Source organism: Cryptotermes secundus, unplaced genomic scaffold, assembly GCF_002891405.2.
Source record: "Cryptotermes secundus unplaced genomic scaffold, Csec_1.0 scaffold171, whole genome shotgun sequence".
In the NCBI taxonomy this organism is placed as follows: Eukaryota; Metazoa; Arthropoda; class Insecta; order Blattodea; family Kalotermitidae; genus Cryptotermes; species Cryptotermes secundus.
Genome location: NW_019726223.1, coordinates 1638510 through 1657266, shown reverse-complemented (window position 1 = coordinate 1657266; position 18757 = coordinate 1638510). Strand labels below are relative to the sequence as shown.

Below are 18757 nucleotides of genomic sequence, written 5' to 3'. Positions count from 1 at the left end.
AAATGTGGTGTTGGAGAAGGATGGAGAAGATCAGTTGGACCGATTATGTGAGAAATGAAGAAGTGTTATTTAGAGTCAGTGAGCAGAGGAATATCCTACACGAAATAAGAAAACGGAAGGCTAATTGGATTGGTCATATCTTACGCGGTAACTGCCTTCTAAAAGAAGTTATTGAAGGAAAGATAGAGGGGCGGATAGAAGTGGGAAGAAGACGTAAGAAGATGCTGGATGACCTTGGGGACAGAAGAGGATATTCTCATTTGAAGGAGAAAGCTCTAGATCGCATTAAGTGGAGGAACTGTTTTGGAAGAGACTGTGGACCTGTCGTCGGACAGATTACTGATGAATAAATGGATCATAACTACAAGTAACTACAGCGCTACCGCTAATTCACACACTCTACAATTCACAACATGCATTAAGCCTTCTTAATCTGCTGTATCTTCAGCGGCTGTCACTTGGTAACGGCTTCCAACTCCGTAGCTTCCTCATCTTTCGCGTTCACGCCCTTACTGGGCGGCGATTGCCTACAACTAAACTCTTGGACTTGTCCTGCTTATAACACCTCGGCACGGGCCGCGTTGAGAACATTGCTTCTCAGTTACGCCTTTGGTGCGTGTTACGAATCTGCTGCGGCCATTCCCTAGCAACAGCCGTTGTTTACAGAGCATTCACCTAGCAGCGGCAGTTGCGTAGTTGCTTAATTCGCGGTCGTTATATAGATATGGGTCTACATGCCACAATATACAGGTATATTGGGCATATAAAAATGTTTTTTTCTACAGCTTTTGTTCTAAACTTGTTTCGCTCCGATAAATATATTAACGCGTTATTCTTGAGTTGCGAGCAGAACGCATATAGGTAATTTTGTAACATTTCCGTTATTGTTGTCCGATCTTAAATACATTTGGAACGGTTCAATGGCCCTTAGTAGAAATCAGTGTGAAATATTACGAAAACTCGCTCAGCTGCCCTTGAATTGTTACAGACAGACTCTCTTTCACGCTATATAATATTGTAACGTGTATAGCTAGGCAACGGCGCGATAAACACCTCCACGCTTAAGGTCACGCAACAATAGTACGAATGTTTATAGCTCGTTGCTAGGCAACAGACAGCACGCCAATGGACTGTCGAAATAGTTATCACGAGACTTGTTTTCTGTATGGTCTGCGCTACGCAACAATATAACTGTGTTTTGTGTACATGGTCCGTGCCAAGAGAATATAACAGAATACGGGAATGGGAACTGACTTCAGTTCCGAAGTTCCAAGGGAACCGGAATGTGGCCAGAAGAAGAATTAGAAGACTTAGTGTGTGACGTTACATGTGCTATAGTTACAGTAATCTTGAGAGTGTAAGAACTAATTGTAGTTACGACTAGTGAAGATCCAATAAACCGATTAACCAATCCAAACCCGCGTCTTAGTCACTGAAACACGTGACAATATGTATATGTATTATAAAACACTGGAAATTAAATTTTGATTCGCTGTTTAGTTCTTATCAAGTCAAGGAGGATAAGATGGACAGGGGATGTAACACGCATGGAGAAGAGGAACATATGCAGGGTTTGGGTGGGAAAGCTAGAAGGAAGGAAACCACTAGGAAGACCTAAAACGTAAATTGGAGGATATTAAAATGGATCTTAGACAAATAAGATGAGGTGGCATGGACTGGATTAATCTGGCTCAGGATAGGGACCATTGGTGGACTCTTGTGAACACGGTAATGAAACCTCGGGTTCCATAAGATGCTAGGAAATTCTTGAGTAGCTGAGGGACTAACTGGTGGCTTCTCAAGAAGGACTCAGCTTCATGGAGTTGGGTTTGTATTCGTGTGGACGTGTTGGTGACATTTACGAACATCCTCAGTAATTTGGATTCGGGGTTCTCACTCCGATAAATATCTCCTGGGATGTGATGACATGTAGCAAGAACTGTACGGTGTCACATCGATCTCAGTAGGGTTAGACAGTCCCAGCTACAGAAATAGAGCCCGCTCCACGATTCGGACTTGTGGTAGATGGAGGAAACGAAGTGCTAAATCAGTGTGGTCCCCAAACTGGACTATATCATCTCCTGAGGGAGGGGGCGCTGGAGGTGGGCTCCTCCGACCGCGCTGTTCTCTTATTTACGACTGAAGTGACTTTAGACCAGGAATTGGGAAACTGGTATCATTTCATCAAGCTCGTCCCTCGCAATAAGAATTTATTAACAGTGAAGTAGTTACTGAATATGGTAAAAAGAAATGTAAAGCTATCCCTGTAAAAGGCCGTGGAAGTCCATAGGATTGTGAGACATCGAGGTTTCCACATTTTCTAGACAGTCGGCGCAAGGTGGCAGTGAGGTTGTGAGCCTTGCGCGCCGGTCGCCCTTTACCCCCAGGAAGATCCCTGGTACTCGTTTCTGTTAAGAGGCTGAGTAGACCCCCAGGACCATAGTGCGGCTGGAAGGATTAGGTAAATTGAAAGATCCACCTCATCGGGAATTGAACCCGCGACTTCTCGGATTGCATCTTATTATTATCTTCCTTAGTGGCTTGTTCCAACCTCTGTTCTGAAGAAGTCTTTGTATAGGGTGGGGCAGGGGGCACTGCGGAAGAATGTATTGAACAAAGTGGGGGAGCGGCGGCCGGAAAAAGTTTGGGAACCACTGTGCTAAATAAACAGGCAATTAGAAAATGCTGCACCCTGTGACGTCCAATTAAATATTATTAGAATGAACAAATGAAGGAGAATGAGTTGGGCAGGGCACGCATAACAGAGTCGTGATAGAAACATCGGAAGCAGGACACTAGAAAGACGTAGGCGTAGAAAGGATCTTAACTGGAATGAGAAGGTTTTGACTTGATTCATCTGGCTCTGGATAAGGACCAGTGGCGGGCTATTGTAAACATGGTAATGAACCTTGAGGTCCCATAAGATGCTCAGAATGTCTTCCAGTAGCTATGCAACAACTGGTTTCCCAACATGCACTGTGCTCCATGGATCTGGTTAGGCCCAGTTAGTTATTATGTTCAGTTTATTATTGGGGAATCATTATACAGAGAAAGTACCAGGAGGTCGAAAAAACTGCATAATGTGTTTCATAATTTCTACTCTTCACCAAATTTATAATGGTCAAATCAAGGAGGGTGGGATGAAAGGGTTATGTAGCACGCATCGAGAGACGGCAAATGCATTCAAAATTTACGTCGGAAAACTTGAAGGGAAAGAAGCCGTTTGAAAAACTGAAGCGTATTGAAGTATTTATTCTGTCATGTTTACGACGCTGTTTTAACTACATCATAATATTGATTAGCGTCTATTTATATGATAAAATAGTCATGAATGGAGAATACATAAGGATCTGTAAGGAACCAATCTTATCTTTCCCAGGCATTCGTCTTGACTGAGGAAAACCAAGACAACTATTAGTCGGGAGCTCAGTCGAAATTAGAACCGTGTAGCTCCGATATTCCGTTATAACAATCTGCTCAGCTGAAAGCTTTGTGTTCGAATCTCGGCGGAGGCCGGCTAGCCTGATGTTTTCATCGATGTCTCCTCTGGAACAATTGCGAACAACCGCTTCTTTCCACACCGTTTCTATTTCATTCAGGAATGAATATATTTTTATTCTTGGCTTTTTTTTTATTGCTAGTGGGGTGGGACTAAGTCCCTAGTACTGCGGCCACTTCTGGCCTATTGTACCAGCCCCACATGATAGGTGAGGGTGATTGTGGAGCAATTGGTGGAATGAAGATTGGCAGGGGAAACCAAAGTTCTCGGAGAAAACCTGCCCCAGCGCCACTTGGCCAGGCCCGGGATGGAACCCGGACCGCCGCGGTGGAAAGCCAGCGACTAACCGCTTGAGCTATGGCGCGGCCTATTCTTGGATTACTTAACGTTTTAAATTGCTCAGATTATAGGTCTGATGGTAGGATTAGTGAATAATGAAACGAAAGGAAGCGGTCGTGGCCTAATTTGAGCAGCTAGTTTGAAGAGGCGGTATCCAGGCAGAGATTATAACCCAGAACGTCCCGTATACCGAATCCTGACAAGAGTTTTTGTAGATGTTCTCGGTCCCAACAGGCAAATGCCTCGATAATACGCAGATTGAGGCCACAAAAGCTTTCTTCCCGATTCAGCTACAATCTCACATTCGACTCTGTATAGTATACAACCTAACGCAATACAACGAAGTAGGAGTCCTGCTACTGGAAGTTCCGTCATTCTGTGTAACTGAAACAGTCGGACTTGAGGTTCTCAAGTCGGTCTATATGAAGATATCTTCTGGGTTACAAAGCCGTGCAGTTCAATTTCGTTTCGTACGAACGTGTTGTCTTCAGCCTTTGTCGAAGAGCAAGCCAAGCTAGAAAGGCCGTGCCATAGCTCAGGCGGTTAGTCGCCGGCGGCCCGGGTTAGAGCCCAGGTGAGATCATGTGGTGGACAAAAGTGGCACTGGTGTACATTTTCTCCGAGTACTTCGGTTTCCCTTACCAGTTGTCATTCCACCGACTATTACCCAGGGCTGGTACAATAGGCCAGTTAGTGGCTGACGTACCAAGTGGACTCAGTGTCACCCCACCCGAAGAAAGTAATAAAAGAAGCTAAGCCAACCAAGAAGCAGGCTGATATCAGAGCCTCTGTCGTTAATCCTGTGACTGAAGTGAGTTGATCTGCCATTGTGAAACCTCAGCCTCAAATGCCAGAGGGCATGAGTCAGTCACAGAAATGTGAAATATTGCCAGGTTTAGGAGGAAATTGGCAGGGCGCGGTGTCGGACTGGGTGATTCACTTCTGTTTATAGGACAGGGGCTGAGTGTATTTCTGGAGAGAAGCAGGTAATACAGGAGTCAGGAACCTTCAGAGTTCAGCTGGTTCTCAGTTTGAAGTTGTTACGTACTATACAGCCTCCATCCATTGGCCATTCCGACTTATTCCGAAAATTCCCAGCATTTTATTGAATCCGAGAGTAAAAGGTTAAGTTGTCCCTGTGCTTAACTAATTAAGCGCTACGCCATGAAGACGTATAGAGGAGTGGATGTACAGATCAACGTTTTCTTGACCTCGGCACTGTGAGGTGAGTGGTCAGCTTCACGCCTCTTTACTCCCGGGGAAAGAGCCCAGGTACCCATTGGATAGGAGGCTGGGTGGACCCCAGAACCGGTCTGAACGACGTGGAGAAGTGGAAATTCTTGATCCTACCGGTACTCCAACTCCGACCCCTCGGTCGTCCTGCCTGTAGCCAGTCGCTATTACCGACTGCGCTATGATAAAAAGAGCCCTTCATTATCGAACAGGTTAGTCAAGCGGTAACAGCTGTGTTCGGGAGGTATAGCAAGTGTCACGTAACTTCGAACGAGGCCAAGAGTAACCCTGAATGCGCAGAAGAAAAATTTCAGACAAGGGGGTGGAGGGTGTGAGAAGTGACAGGCGGCCAGTGGAAGAACGAGTGTTAAGAAACTCCTCCCACCACAAGCTATGCGAGGGATTTGACTAGGAATGCGGGGCCTTGTTCGAAGTTACGTGACACTGTCTATACTCGTATCGAGTCTCGACCGGAACGTAGGCTATCCTTAAGTTCTTCGTGGTTTTCCTGTCTCTCCAGGCATTTCCGGGATAGTACGTCAATTAAGACACAAACGCTTCCCTCTGTCTCTTCCAATTCATTATCCATTAGTCATTCGACGTTATATCGTCTAGATGCTGGCTGAGTCGCAGCCGCTGTTATCAATCCAGAACACATACCCATCACATTTCTTTAAGATCCAGTTTAATACTATCTTCCCATCTATGCTTATGTTTTCCAAGTTGTTTCTTTCCTTCAGGTTTTCCTACCAAAATTTGGTATTCACTTCTATCACATAACTGTTACATATCCCCACATCTGCACGAATTGTGCAGCTCAGTGCGCTAACATTAATACTGAAATGATGACTGAAGGCTGAATTGCTGCTGAACCTCGCCAGCAGTGATTCTTGGTTTCGAGCCCGACGGGAATCATCAACGTGGTATGCTGTCTGACGGCTGTGGGAGCCTTCAGAGACTAAAATGGTGAGCCCTTTCCCTAGTACGTAGGTAAGTCAATAAGTAAGTTATAAATGGATATAGAACTTAAACAAATAAGAGTACTGATTTGAAAAATGCAATTATTTTTCAACATATCTCAAGTCGCTTGGAGCCACGGAGATTGCCACAGAGGCGAATGTGCAACGGGATGACGACTTAATCCGAACAGACAGAAGGGTAACTACAGACACTATAGCCACTGCTATTGGTTGTTCACACGGGATGGCCTACCTCATAATGCATGACAGGTTAGGTTTTCACAAAGTCTGCACGATGGGTGCCGCGCATGCTGACCCCACAACACAAAATGCAAAGAATGGGTCTGGCATTACAGCATCTCAATCGCTACCACGATGAAGGACACAATATGCTAGCCCGAATTGTCACAGGTGATGAGTCTTGGGTTCACCATTACCAGCCCGAGACAAAGCGTGCGTCAATTCAGTGGAAACATCCTGCGTCGCCTGCCAAAAAGAAGTTTAAGGTGACACCGCCTGGTTCCGATAGCAGCCCGAAGAATTTTATGCTGCTGGTTTTCAGGGACTTGTGAAAAGATGGGACAAGTGCCTTAATGTACAGGGAGATTATGTTGAAAAATAAGAGCATTTTTCAAAATCAGTACTCTTATTTAAGTTCTACAGCCATTTGTAACTTACTTATTGACTTATCCTCGTATTATTATGGGATGGGACAGACCAAACATGCAGCATGCATAGAAGAGATGCGAAATGCATATACTGGTAGAAGTCCAGTCAGAAAGCTTGAGGGAAATAAACAATTTCGAAAATATATGCGTACGTGGAAGACTGATATTAATGTTAAAGGTGGGAAGATAATATTAAAATGAATCTTAAAGTAATGGATAGGGTCATAGAATACACTGTATCTTCATCATAAAGACTAACCAGTTAATTCTCTTTGGAGAAATACCTGCTGCTTACTGTGACAAAACACATAAATGGATTGTGTGACTAAAATGCAAAGTTCCTTCAGTGGTAAAATAAATGGTATATATAGTTACCACTCAAGAGTTAAATGGTTAATCTCCATGTTCAAGCTGTCTGAAACAAGCCAAATGAAATGGGCATATGGTCTTTGAACACCCAAACAAGGGAACTGCATGTTCAGAACTAGCCAAAGCTTATACATGTATAAATGTCTGCAGTTTTCTGTATTGCATTCTCCTGCAGATATATGCCTTTGAATGGACTGATCGCCCATCCAATGTATTGGGATTCATACTTTCGGAATCTATTTTTAATTGGAAAAAGGTAGAGGGTCCAATCCATGATAGCTAAAGAATAAAATTCATATGAAGGGACCCAATGTAATATAAAGATCTGAAGAACAACCGAAGTGATAAGCACCATACATGAAACAGATTCCATGGTCTCCTAAAATGATGTCTGCTGCCATCATCATTACTACAGCAATTCCATTGGTGTGAGAGTCAGAGCGAAGAAATATGCAATTTCATGTAAGATTTTTTTTATATATGCAGATAACTTATCATTTAAGTTGTCTTCACAGTAAAGGTTTTAATCAGGTCCAAATGGATTGGCAGGTGATCTAATAAGTACACAGCTTTTTATATACTCTTCAGTATTTTAGTCGTCTGAAATTTTGTTCCATAATTACTCATTTACAAATTCTGATGTGGAAACAGTATGAAATAAAATAAATTAAAAGGAATGTCTGTCCCCTCATTTTGTGATTCCATATATTATGTATGTATGTATGTATGTACATATGTATAATATATCTTTCACCATCATCATCTCACAAATGTTCAAACAAAACTTCAGTCGTTTGTCTACCAGACTGTACACAACTCCAAGTGTTCAAAATGGTGGCTATGTATTTTCTTTATAACCGCTATTACAAAAATTCTCTCAGTCTAAAAGAAAAATAAAACACACACACAAACCATGTGCCTCTTTATAAACCCCTAAAATAATAATAGCAATAATAGTAGTAGTAATAATAATAATAATAATAATAATTCAGAGAAACAGACAGAAAAGTGAAATGTAAACACAGCCATATAACCCAGATGAACGACTAGATTCACTGCCGCAGACCACTCCGTGTCCTGTAAATATTATCCAGGGAGGGCATTGGTCAAATATGTACAATATATAGTGATAAATATTATTTAGTATATAATATTCAGGTATGATGGCCGAATAAAAAAAAAGTGAAACAAAATGTTACAAAGGTAATTCACTTTTTCATGGATTGCTCCTCCATTTATGTATATATTTATTTCTTTAATTATACTGAAAATTATTAACTTTTTGATCAGCGCCATACTAATGTTCCGACATCATGGCACAAACTGTCTCCTCACACACCACACATACACATACCTCACCACACAAAAGTCACAAACAGTTGAAAGTCAACATCCATTGCCAACTCTGAATTATCTGTGACTCTGCCATTAACTAGTCTCTGGCTTTTATTCTAAAAAAGTTACAAATAAAACAAACATTTTACAAAACTGAAATTTATTTTCTATATAATGCAAGCTAAGAGCTCTTCATGGATTATCATTTGTGAAACCTACTCTCTTTAAATAAATACATGAATATATTCAATATTCTATTAGTATTTAGGCCAAGTATATATTTTCTCTTGTAATTGACATTCCATTATGGTTAAGTGAGAGTCCCTTATGTAGAGAATTCAAAATTACTGTGAAGTAGAAGCAGATATTCATCATCTGTTGTGACTAATTTTTGTTTCCTTAAATGATTTTAAAACCTCACAGAAAAATGTGCTTTTAGTTCTCTGAGATCTTCTATGTGCCAAAATTCTCTCTTTTTCTGAAATGCAGCCATGATGTGATTGATCTTCCTCAGGCACATTGGCTGTATGATATCTTAAAAGAACTTATAAGGCAGCATACCTCACAGACCTAAAATTCATCAATCAGTCAATACAAAAATTCCACTTACAATTTTATTACAAGCTTTTATCTCATACATATAACAGAAAAGGCACATACTGAATTTACCTTAGGCCTACATGTACATATGTATAAAAGGTAATGTGTTGTTATTTTGATTATATAATTTTTCTAACAGTGGTGGATATGTGTGCCTCTTAAATTCCATTCCATTGCATCATGCACAATAAATAAAAATGAAACCCGTGTTATAAACATTCGTGACTTCTCAATACAGCTAGACATCTTCCATTATCATCATCTGCTTACATGGGGTTACAGATTTGAATCAAAAGTTTCTCATCCCTTATATGTACACATCTGTCCAGTTTCAAAAGTTCAAAAACCAAGGTTTAATCTAACTTTATCTCTGTCCACTAGAAAAACAGAATTAAAGAGGCATTCAAATTTGTCCCACATAACTTCCATTTCTCTCTACTTGGCGACTTTCCATGACACTTTACATACTTATATGACTCCCACAGTTCAGAACACATTGTATAATACTAATCTTCTCCTTGGTGCTCATTCAAATGCCATGTTACTGTATTAACATTAACCATCAAATATCACTCAAATTGGGAACAGATTTTAGGAATTGTTAAGTTTATGTTTCTTCGCCCCTCTACTGTCTTCTGACAGTAAGCGACTACAAGCAGAAATCTACCTCCACACTTCATGAAATACCCGCCATTACCTATACACCACGTGGGCTGGCAGGGAACAGGGTACGCCAGACATTTGCCCCAGCATACAAATTTTTGGAAGAAATCAAAATTGAAAAAATGAAGGAAATAAGCATTTAAAGGTTACTTTTTTACACTTAATATTCAACGACGTTCACTAAAATTTGTTTTCAGCGGCTTGTAAGCATATTTCCTTGCTACTCACCCATCCCCATACTGTACCCATCAAATTAGAACTGTTACTTTCTAGCACAATCATATCTTTAACATTTTTCTATGAAAAGGTGTTTTAAAATACAAGTAATAATGCATCTGAGAAGGAGAACTTACACGCGACACTTTTATTAGGCAGGGAGTAACACCTTCATTATACTGAAATCTCACATATTTCCAAATTAAAAATGAAATGAAATAAATACCACCCACTGTCTTTGAGATGTGACATTGTGTAATCTTGTAGAATATCATTATGAATGTTCAGAGAAACCAGCTGTCTCCATCTTCAGTCCACCCTGAAGATGGAAGCAACAGATTTGTAGGACATATTAGTAACTATCTGACTACGCGGCGTTAACATTCCAGAAGAGATAAATCTTCATAGCCACCTCTGCAATAACCTCAAATAAACGTTAAAAAAAAAACAGATATGACATCATCTTACTATGAACTTTGAAACACGTGGGGCCTACATACAGATCCGTTTGCACTAAATTTGGTATCGTCTCTAGATATTAAAGGAGGAATATCTTTGAACAGTTCTTTCCGTAACAAGTAGCTTCACCATACTGTGTTCACTTAGAAATTCGGAAAATCTGTTCCCGATGCTATAAAAGTGATGGAGCTTTATCAGCCTCCCTACACGTTAGAATGCAAAATCCTCTGGAGCAAACTTTAAAATCCATCAGTTGGATATGTCCGTCAGAAAGGCTGCCATGACGAAGACCTCGCGTGCTGCAAGTTCCATAGAGACATCCTGATTGGTGGATCTACCTCCACTGAGATGCTCATGCCAGATTTCCTCAAGACATGCATAGGAACTGAACGCTGCCAAACGGTAAGACGCTGTGTCTGATTATGTAGTTCAGAAGGCACAGATCCTGCGTGGATGTCGGTCCATCCTTGTCATCAGATACGAGGAGCAGCATTCCTCGACAGACTAGCAGGCCCCGTGATGACTAGTCGTGCATTACACACTGCAGCCTGACGAGACCTCCTCGTTGGACTGGTGAGTCCAACGACATTGATGACAGGCCGGCTTGCAATCCGCCGACTCAGGTGGGCTCCCTAATGTGCCTGCTGTGGCCCGCAACCCCTGCTCCAACTCCAGCAGCTGGCCCATGAAGTTGAGGTTCGGAGATATGATCGGCCGCGCGTTCTTGACAAGCTTGTACGCCTCTACCATGGTAAGCAGCTTGTGCTTCATGATGTACGCAATGGTAATTGTTGCGGAACGCGACACCCCGGCCTGGCAGTGCACGAGTACGCTTGCGCCGCTATTACGCGCCTCCTCTGAAACAACACAAGGCAAACACGTCATACAACATGTTGACTTGAAGGTCACGACAATTAATAGCACTCTCTTATAAGTATTGTATCCACAACATTAATACTCGTATGTTACTCTGATTGGTTGGTCATGTGGATCTAGAAGGGGACGAAGCTTGCATAGAATTTCTGTAGAATACAGAATACCATATACGCCTGACATTTATTTTGTATGGGTGTGAAACTTCACAACAACACGCTCCGAGACAGAAGACTGCCATCTCTTGGGATGTTACACCGTATAGTCTGGTACATTAACGAAATTTCGAAGAAATACTGTCTCCATCCTCATGGTAGACGAATTAACAATAAGAACAAAAAAGCCAGCAGTCTTTGTCAGTGCATCGTGTCTATTCTGTGAGTACTGATATTTCGACATGGACATGCGCGTTATAGTATGCTCTATAAAGGTGGTGGTTTACGACTAAGTTCGTGCGTGTTACTCGTGGGAGATGGCGTTAAATGTCGGCCTCAACCTATCACCCGGTAACATGTAGGACTGTAAAGGAATATGGGAGAAAGCGCACGCAGTTAATGGTACGAAAGTTTATCTCTTGCTGAGACTTCCCGCTGAATTCTCAGCAGGTGTTACAGTAGTTTTGTTGTATGTTATAAAATGTAGTTTCTGTTATCAGATCACTGTCCAGTGCCCCCCCCCTCAAATCGTAAATATGGCCTACTTATGTATGGAGTGACAATGGATTACGTGTGAAAGCCATTACCTCCACCTTCTTATCATATGCATATCCCTACATACGCTGTGAAAATGTAACATTCCAAGCACAAGGAAATCTTCGGTTGTCATTCGTTGTGGAACAATGTATGCTGACCCCGTACAGTGTCTTCATTTGTTACACTGCACAAAAGAACACAGATTTGACGTCAAAAATAAGCATTGACGTCAGTAAAATATCTTGTTTTAACCTCCCATAGTTTAAACTGTATTCAAAACAATATCAACTTACACACGTATAAACAAGTGTTGTATCTACCGAATAAACTAACTCCCTCCTTCTAACTAGCCAGGTGCCGGGTCAGAGATGAGGCCCTCAAATTAACAAAAGTGGTTGTGATAATCTGCTGCCTACTGAGAGCTACAACAGATGTGTGGAGAAATGGTCCTACTCTAGTGCCACTTCGTCCGCCATGAACCCCACATGAAGTCACGAAGGTCTAAACTCGAGGCTCCGCGGTAAGAAACCAGCGTCTAACCGCTCAGACCATGACAAGGGCAAATACGAGGTTTAGTGAATATTTTGGAATTGGTATAGAAGCGTAGGTGGGTGGACAATATTAAAATTGATCTTAGAGACATGGATTGGATTGATCTGGATCAGGATAGGGACTAGTGGACGGCTCTTGTCAACACGGTAATGAACCTTCGGGTTCCATAAAATGCTAGAAAATTCTTGAGTAGCTCAAGGAGGGCAAGTGGTACAGAAGAGACGCCATCCAGATAAGGAAGGTGGTCGCTGGCAATACATTCACTCCCACATGTCTTCATCGCGTAGTGCTTAATTAGTTAAGCAAAGGAACAACTTTATCTATCTATGGCTCTACAGCCCTTAGTTAGGCCTTGACAGCTTTTCAGTTTCTTAATTTTTACACAGGAAGCACTCCTTGGACGGGAGACCAGCCCGTCCCAAGGCCGCTACCTACATAGAGAACAGCACAAATACAGAATAAACGCATACACATCCATGCTTCAGGTTGAATTCGATCCCAGTGCTCGAGCGGGCGAAAATGGTTCATGCTTCAGACCGTGCGGCCATTGTGATCGGCGAACTTTACCTATAGCTTTACCAAATGTTACTTGCAGGCTCTAGCAAACACGGCAGTGAAACTTCGGGTTCAAGATAAGAAATTTCTTGGGCGACCATTAAAATCTCAATGAGAACTCGTTACATGGAGTTACTGTATTTCGCCTCTGTTTTCTAGTGGTCAGCGTTCCTGGCTACAGATATAGAAGTCCGGCTTCGATTCCCAGCGCTACGAGATTTTTTCTTAGAAGTGGTGGGTCTGAAACTGGGTCCACTCAGCCTCGTGATGATAATTGAGGAGCTATTTCAAGGAAATAGCGGCTCCGGTCTACAAAACCGAAATTAACGGCCGTGGGCATTAGTTGCGCTGACGACGCGAGACCCTCTTTCCATTAAAGTTGGCACTAACTTCGCCGACAAACGGCGGTCGCTCGGTCGGTACAGTTCGCTGGCGGACTAAAATCGCCAAATTTGTTTGTTTGCTTTGTTTTATAACTGAAAGGAAAGGAAGCCGGGGTATATCAGTCAGTACAGCGAACAGGCTGAGGAATGGGCTGCAGCAGAATCCGGGTTCGATTTCCCGCACAGGTACAGTGGGGTTACAAAGGCTGTTTCCCCAGAGGTAAAGCGGTAGGGAAGTGAATCTGTCACTTCTGTCTAGTGCCGTGGCTGAGAATGCTTCATGTTCTATAGGTATGGGTGCTCTCAAAATCCAAGCTATACAGCGTAAAATTACAAAACCATTAATACTGAATTTTAAATGAGTGGGAAGGAAGTGGTTTTGACCTAATAGTGAAACTAAACCGGCATTTTCCAAAAGGGACTACCACGAAAATCTGTCAAGATAACTTGTGTCCCTTCCGAGATTCAAACTGAACACCTCCTGAATAGAAGTCTCAGAGCTACGCCACTGTCCCAAGCTTTCATGTCGTAGAACAACGACAACTTTATGAGAGAAAAAGGCCAAGCTATTTTTGTGTATGCTACTGTAGTGATATAATAATGTGATATAACATGCAGGTACTTTGTTCGTGTTGAGAATAGGTTTAGAAGCACTATATTCAGTGGAGAGAGAAAAAAAACGAACGTCCTTTGAAAGGCAAAGAGCGAGAGAGAGATATCGACTCCTCCAACTTGCCTGGAGTCGGTGAGTCATCGCTGGAACATGCAGCCAGACATTCCGACAGAGAGCCTTCTCTGAGCAGGGTGGAGTTTCGAGGGTTTAAACCACGCGGGAACATCCTTCAGAGCTGGGGTTTCTTTTCTCATATTTTGAACTATATATAAAGAGACGTTCTGTAGAGAAAATAATACCAGGCCATCCGGGAAAGATCCCCCCTTAAGCACACATGTAGTATATGTGTATTATTTACTTAGTCTCATGAATTACTGGTTGGCGCCATTCCATGAAGACGCAGGGGGACGGGATATAAACTCCATGTCCCCATACGCTTTCATGGCGTGGATATCAGGTACGAGTAGCAACATTACGTTATCTAGGGTAACTTCCAGGATCTGACGCCGTGTAGTCCGGTGGAAGTTCACGGACGTTTCGGAGGGGCCGAAGATAACCAAACTCATGCCATATTCGTTTACTGTTCTCCTTGTTCCTAATGGTTACCTCTGGGCTCCTGCCTATATCTATCTATCCATCCATGGCTCTACAACCTTTGTTGGATCTTGACCGCTTTTCAATTTCTTACTCGTATGAACAGTCGGTACGACTCCTTGGACGGGGGATCAGACCGCGGTAAGGCCGCTACCCACACAGGACAGCACGAACACAATAAAAGCACACAGACATCCATGCCTTGAGTGGGATCTGAACCACAATCCCAAAGTTCATGCAGACGAAGACAGTTCATGTCTTAGACAGCGCGGCTACTGTGATCATCCCTCTGGGCTCCTACCCGGACTTATACTTAACCAAGTCTTTCACGCGAGGCTCACTCAGCTGCCTGCTTGGTTAGCATGCTTTCAACCCTGAAGATGGTGGCTGTATGTTTCTCCGAAATGTCAGTGAAATTCTATGCGATTACACGGCGTCACACCTCACCATCACCGCTGTGAGAACCTCAACTCCATTATGTTCCACTGTTTCCAAACGTAATAACAGAGGCTATTGTCTGCCGTTTCTCAGAAAGACACACTTGGCTTTCTAATTAAGAGAGGAGAGAGGATCCAAATTTCTACCCAACCAGGGGGTCTTTAACCTTTTCGCAGAACTAACACATTATTTGTTACAATGGTTACGGGTATAATCCTCCGGAGAAGGACGTGCATCAACACAATACAACATATACAGAACTTTAGTTCGCACCTCACTGGAAACAAGCAACGTTTCCCAGACGATGACCAACTGGTTAATGCCGTTTGGGGAAATAATACGTATTTATCTTGAGAATCATACGAAAGACATATGTATACAGTGCAAGCAAGATGTAGATTTTTTTAACGTTGAAGCAAATGGTATACACAGTTACCAGTATGTATTAAAGGATCCAAGAAAATCACATACATTCCCCCCCCCCCAATTCATTACACTATGAAGTGGCAAGTTCAGCTCGATGTACTATGAATCACCTTTGCCCCCACATGGAGACGCGTGATTGGGTCTTACTGGGGATGTTTGACTCATTCTGCACCGCGGGGGATCTTGGAAGTAAGAGGGACACTTGATAATTGACAACTAATTGTTGTCTCACTTGACGCGCCCATCCAGTGGCTTTTCGTTCAATCAACTCCAGCTGTTTAGACAGGCTGACAAACTGAAGATCTCTATGCACCCTTCAAACACAACTTCTGAAGCTTCTAAACCGCCCCACACTTCAAAAAGTATGACGCAGAAGAGAACGAAAAACACTAGAGGGCGTGTGGAATTCATTTCCTCCCCCTACAGTCTATTTCATGGATTCAGAATTGACGTCACAACCGATCTACCAGAAGTCCTATTCAGCCACTTACTCCATATCCGCTACAGTCTCGCGATGCGTGATAGTGTAACAGTACCATCAATCCCCTGTACCCCAATTTGTACTTCCCTACCGGTTACAACCACAAGCTACTTCTCCCTGTCATGGCGGGCTTACTGAATCGTTAAAGCAAACCGTTTGGACGTAATGCCTGAAATATCTTGTGCTGAAGTCGACAACGGGAAATAAATGCACAGTTTAATTGGCCGTGCATTACTTACTCTGTCGTGTGCGATAAGAAGCACGTGGAAAAGTCACTTGACTGATCATTAGTACTGACCATAACTTAAGATATGGAACCCTCCATTTTGTAGAACTCGCACACGCAGTCCCATAGTTGTGCGTGTTTAGATTCTCTACCTACAGCTGGCAGCACAACCGCTGTCTCCGTCGCCGCCGACATTTAACCACGAAAATGACACGTATTATATATTTCTTCATTTATTAATCCGTTATCAGTTCAGGCTGTAAATAGACCGATAACTGTCATCTCTCACAGACACACGGCATCAGAAACAGGCCTTCTTTCCCCCCACATCATTGTCTTTCCTTATTATCCTCTTTCTTAGCCTTCCCATACAGTTTCTCCTTTTCAGCCTTATTCCTTTCCAATTCTACGCCTCCATCTCTTCACTGCGCAAGTTCTCTTCTGTCGAGCAAGCTGATGTAGCGGTAACCCTCTAGGCTTGTATTCCGGTGGTGTTCGGTTCAAATCATCGGTAGGATACCAAATATCCTGATAATTTTCATTGTTCTACTGTCTCTCCAGGCAAATGCCGGTGTCGTATATTAGGCCAACATGGCATCCCTCCAAGGCCAATTCATCATTTATTGATCGTCTTACCATTAGACAATATAAGACTATAACCTAGATACTAACAGCGTAGTAATAACCCCCCTCAAAGAATGTTCATGTCCTGACTCGCATAACTGTGCATCCAAGGTCTGAAAAGGGCCGCGCCATAGCTCAAGCGGTTAGTCGCTGGCTTCCCACCGTGGCGGCCCGGGTTCGATCCCGAGTCTGGTCAAGTGGGATTTATGGTGGACAAAATAGTGTTGGCGCAGGTTTTCTCCGAGTACTTCGGTTTCTCCTGCCAATCTTCATTCCACCAATTGCTCCACAATCACCCTCACCTATCATCTGGGGCTGGTACAATAGGCCCGAAGTGGCCGCAGTACCAGAGACTTAGTCCCACCCCACTAGCAATAAAAAGAAAGGTTTGAAAGGGGTGGCGCATTTCCACGCTCTGCGCGAATAGGGGTTAAGTTTGTTATACATTTTTCTTCGCGTAACAATGTCTGAATTATTTTCGGTAGCAACATTTTAGAACTCATCTCCCCTACACGAGCACACATGCTAGAGGGGGAAAAAAAGAAACACACTCACTCCGTAAAGCAGGATCATTTCTGAATATCCAGCTGGTCAGGAAATTTCCCACACGAGGTCCTATGTTAACATTTCGTTTTAGAACTTGTTAGCTCTCTCCCAAATCCTAAACAGGAGGACCGCCCCTCGTCGATTGCCTGTGATTGCGTATTCAGTATCTTAACAGTCACCCTCCATACATGGAGACCGCCGTACACCTCATCCGTAACCTGAGTTCGTGTCATGCAGTATCGGGAAGGGACCCAATAAACAAGAGAAAACAGCAAGTTGTTTATTATTTTTTTGTGTGAAATCACAGTATTATTCTCCAGAAGGCCAGAATTTCCTAAAGCTTCACACTACATATTCCTGATTACCCGACCCGAGGAATGATTAGAACTAAACCAATTTTGAAAAGAAGGGGGGAAGGAGGTATCTCCCATGACTAAGCATCTAAAGAAGATGTGGTTTTTATACTCATCATCACACAATCTTTATCCTGAAGTCAATTCTACGAAGTGACCGCAAACAGAATTCCCAGTCTTAGCCACCGGAGAGGAATTCTCCTTCGGAAATCCTTCTCCATGATCTGCTGCAGTCAGTAGATCTCCTACTCATGAAGCTACTGCGGTCTGATAATTTCATGGAGTTGGGCCCTGCTTGAGAAGCCGCCAAAGCTGTAGCTTCTCAGGATCTTCCCAGCATTTCATGGATCCCAAAGGTTCACTACCGTGTTCACAAAATCCTTCCACTTGTTCCTATCCTGAATCAGATCGATCCAGTCGATACCACCGCATCCTATCTAAGATCCATTTTAATATTATCCACCCACCTACGTCTTGGTCTTCCTAGTGGTCTCTTTACTTCTGGCTTTCCCACCAATATCCTATATGCATCCCTCCTCTGCTACATGCTACATGTCCTGTCCAACTGCTCCCCATTATGCAGTTTTCTTCAACCTGCCGTCACTTCATCTCTCTTCGGTACAAATATTCTCCTCAGCACCATGTTTTGAAACAGTGTGTGTGTGTTCATCTCTTAATGTCAGAGAACAATTTTCACATCCCTAGGCACCACAGGCAAATTTATAGTTCTGTATATTTTAATTGCTGTGTTCTTAGCCACCACGAGGTGACGAAAGGTTCTGGCTTAAATTATAGCAAGCACTACCCCAATTTAATTTCCTCCTGAAACAAGTTTTGATCTGTTATTGTCGTTCCCAAATATATGAACTGTGACACATTTTTGAACCAGGTCTGTATATACCTTACACTACACGAAACCCATACAGTCGCATTATATATATATATATACACACACACACACACACACACACAAGGCCGCGCCATAGTTCAAGCGGTTACTCGCTGGCTTCCCACCGCGGCGGCCCGGGTTCGATCCCGGGTCTGGTCAAGTGTGGATTTGT

At 42.9% G+C, this 18757-nt stretch overlaps 2 protein-coding genes across 5 annotated transcripts in view; one reads left to right on the top strand and one right to left on the bottom strand.

Moving 5' to 3' along the window:
• LOC111863878 overlaps window positions 1-18757 on the top strand; it is a 478046-nt gene that overhangs the window by 68107 nt on the left and 391182 nt on the right. The window lies entirely within an intron of this gene.
• The window catches only part of LOC111863881 (dual specificity protein phosphatase 10), a 131275-nt gene continuing 120155 nt past the window's right edge, over window positions 7638-18757 (bottom strand). For all 4 annotated transcript variants that reach the window (XM_023850671.2, XM_023850670.2, XM_023850673.2 and 1 more), the window contains one exon: window positions 7638-11197. In XM_023850671.2, the coding sequence (XP_023706439.1) occupies window positions 10875-11197 (323 nt within the window). In that variant the 3' untranslated portion in view covers window positions 7638-10874. The remainder of the gene's footprint in view (window positions 11198-18757) is intronic.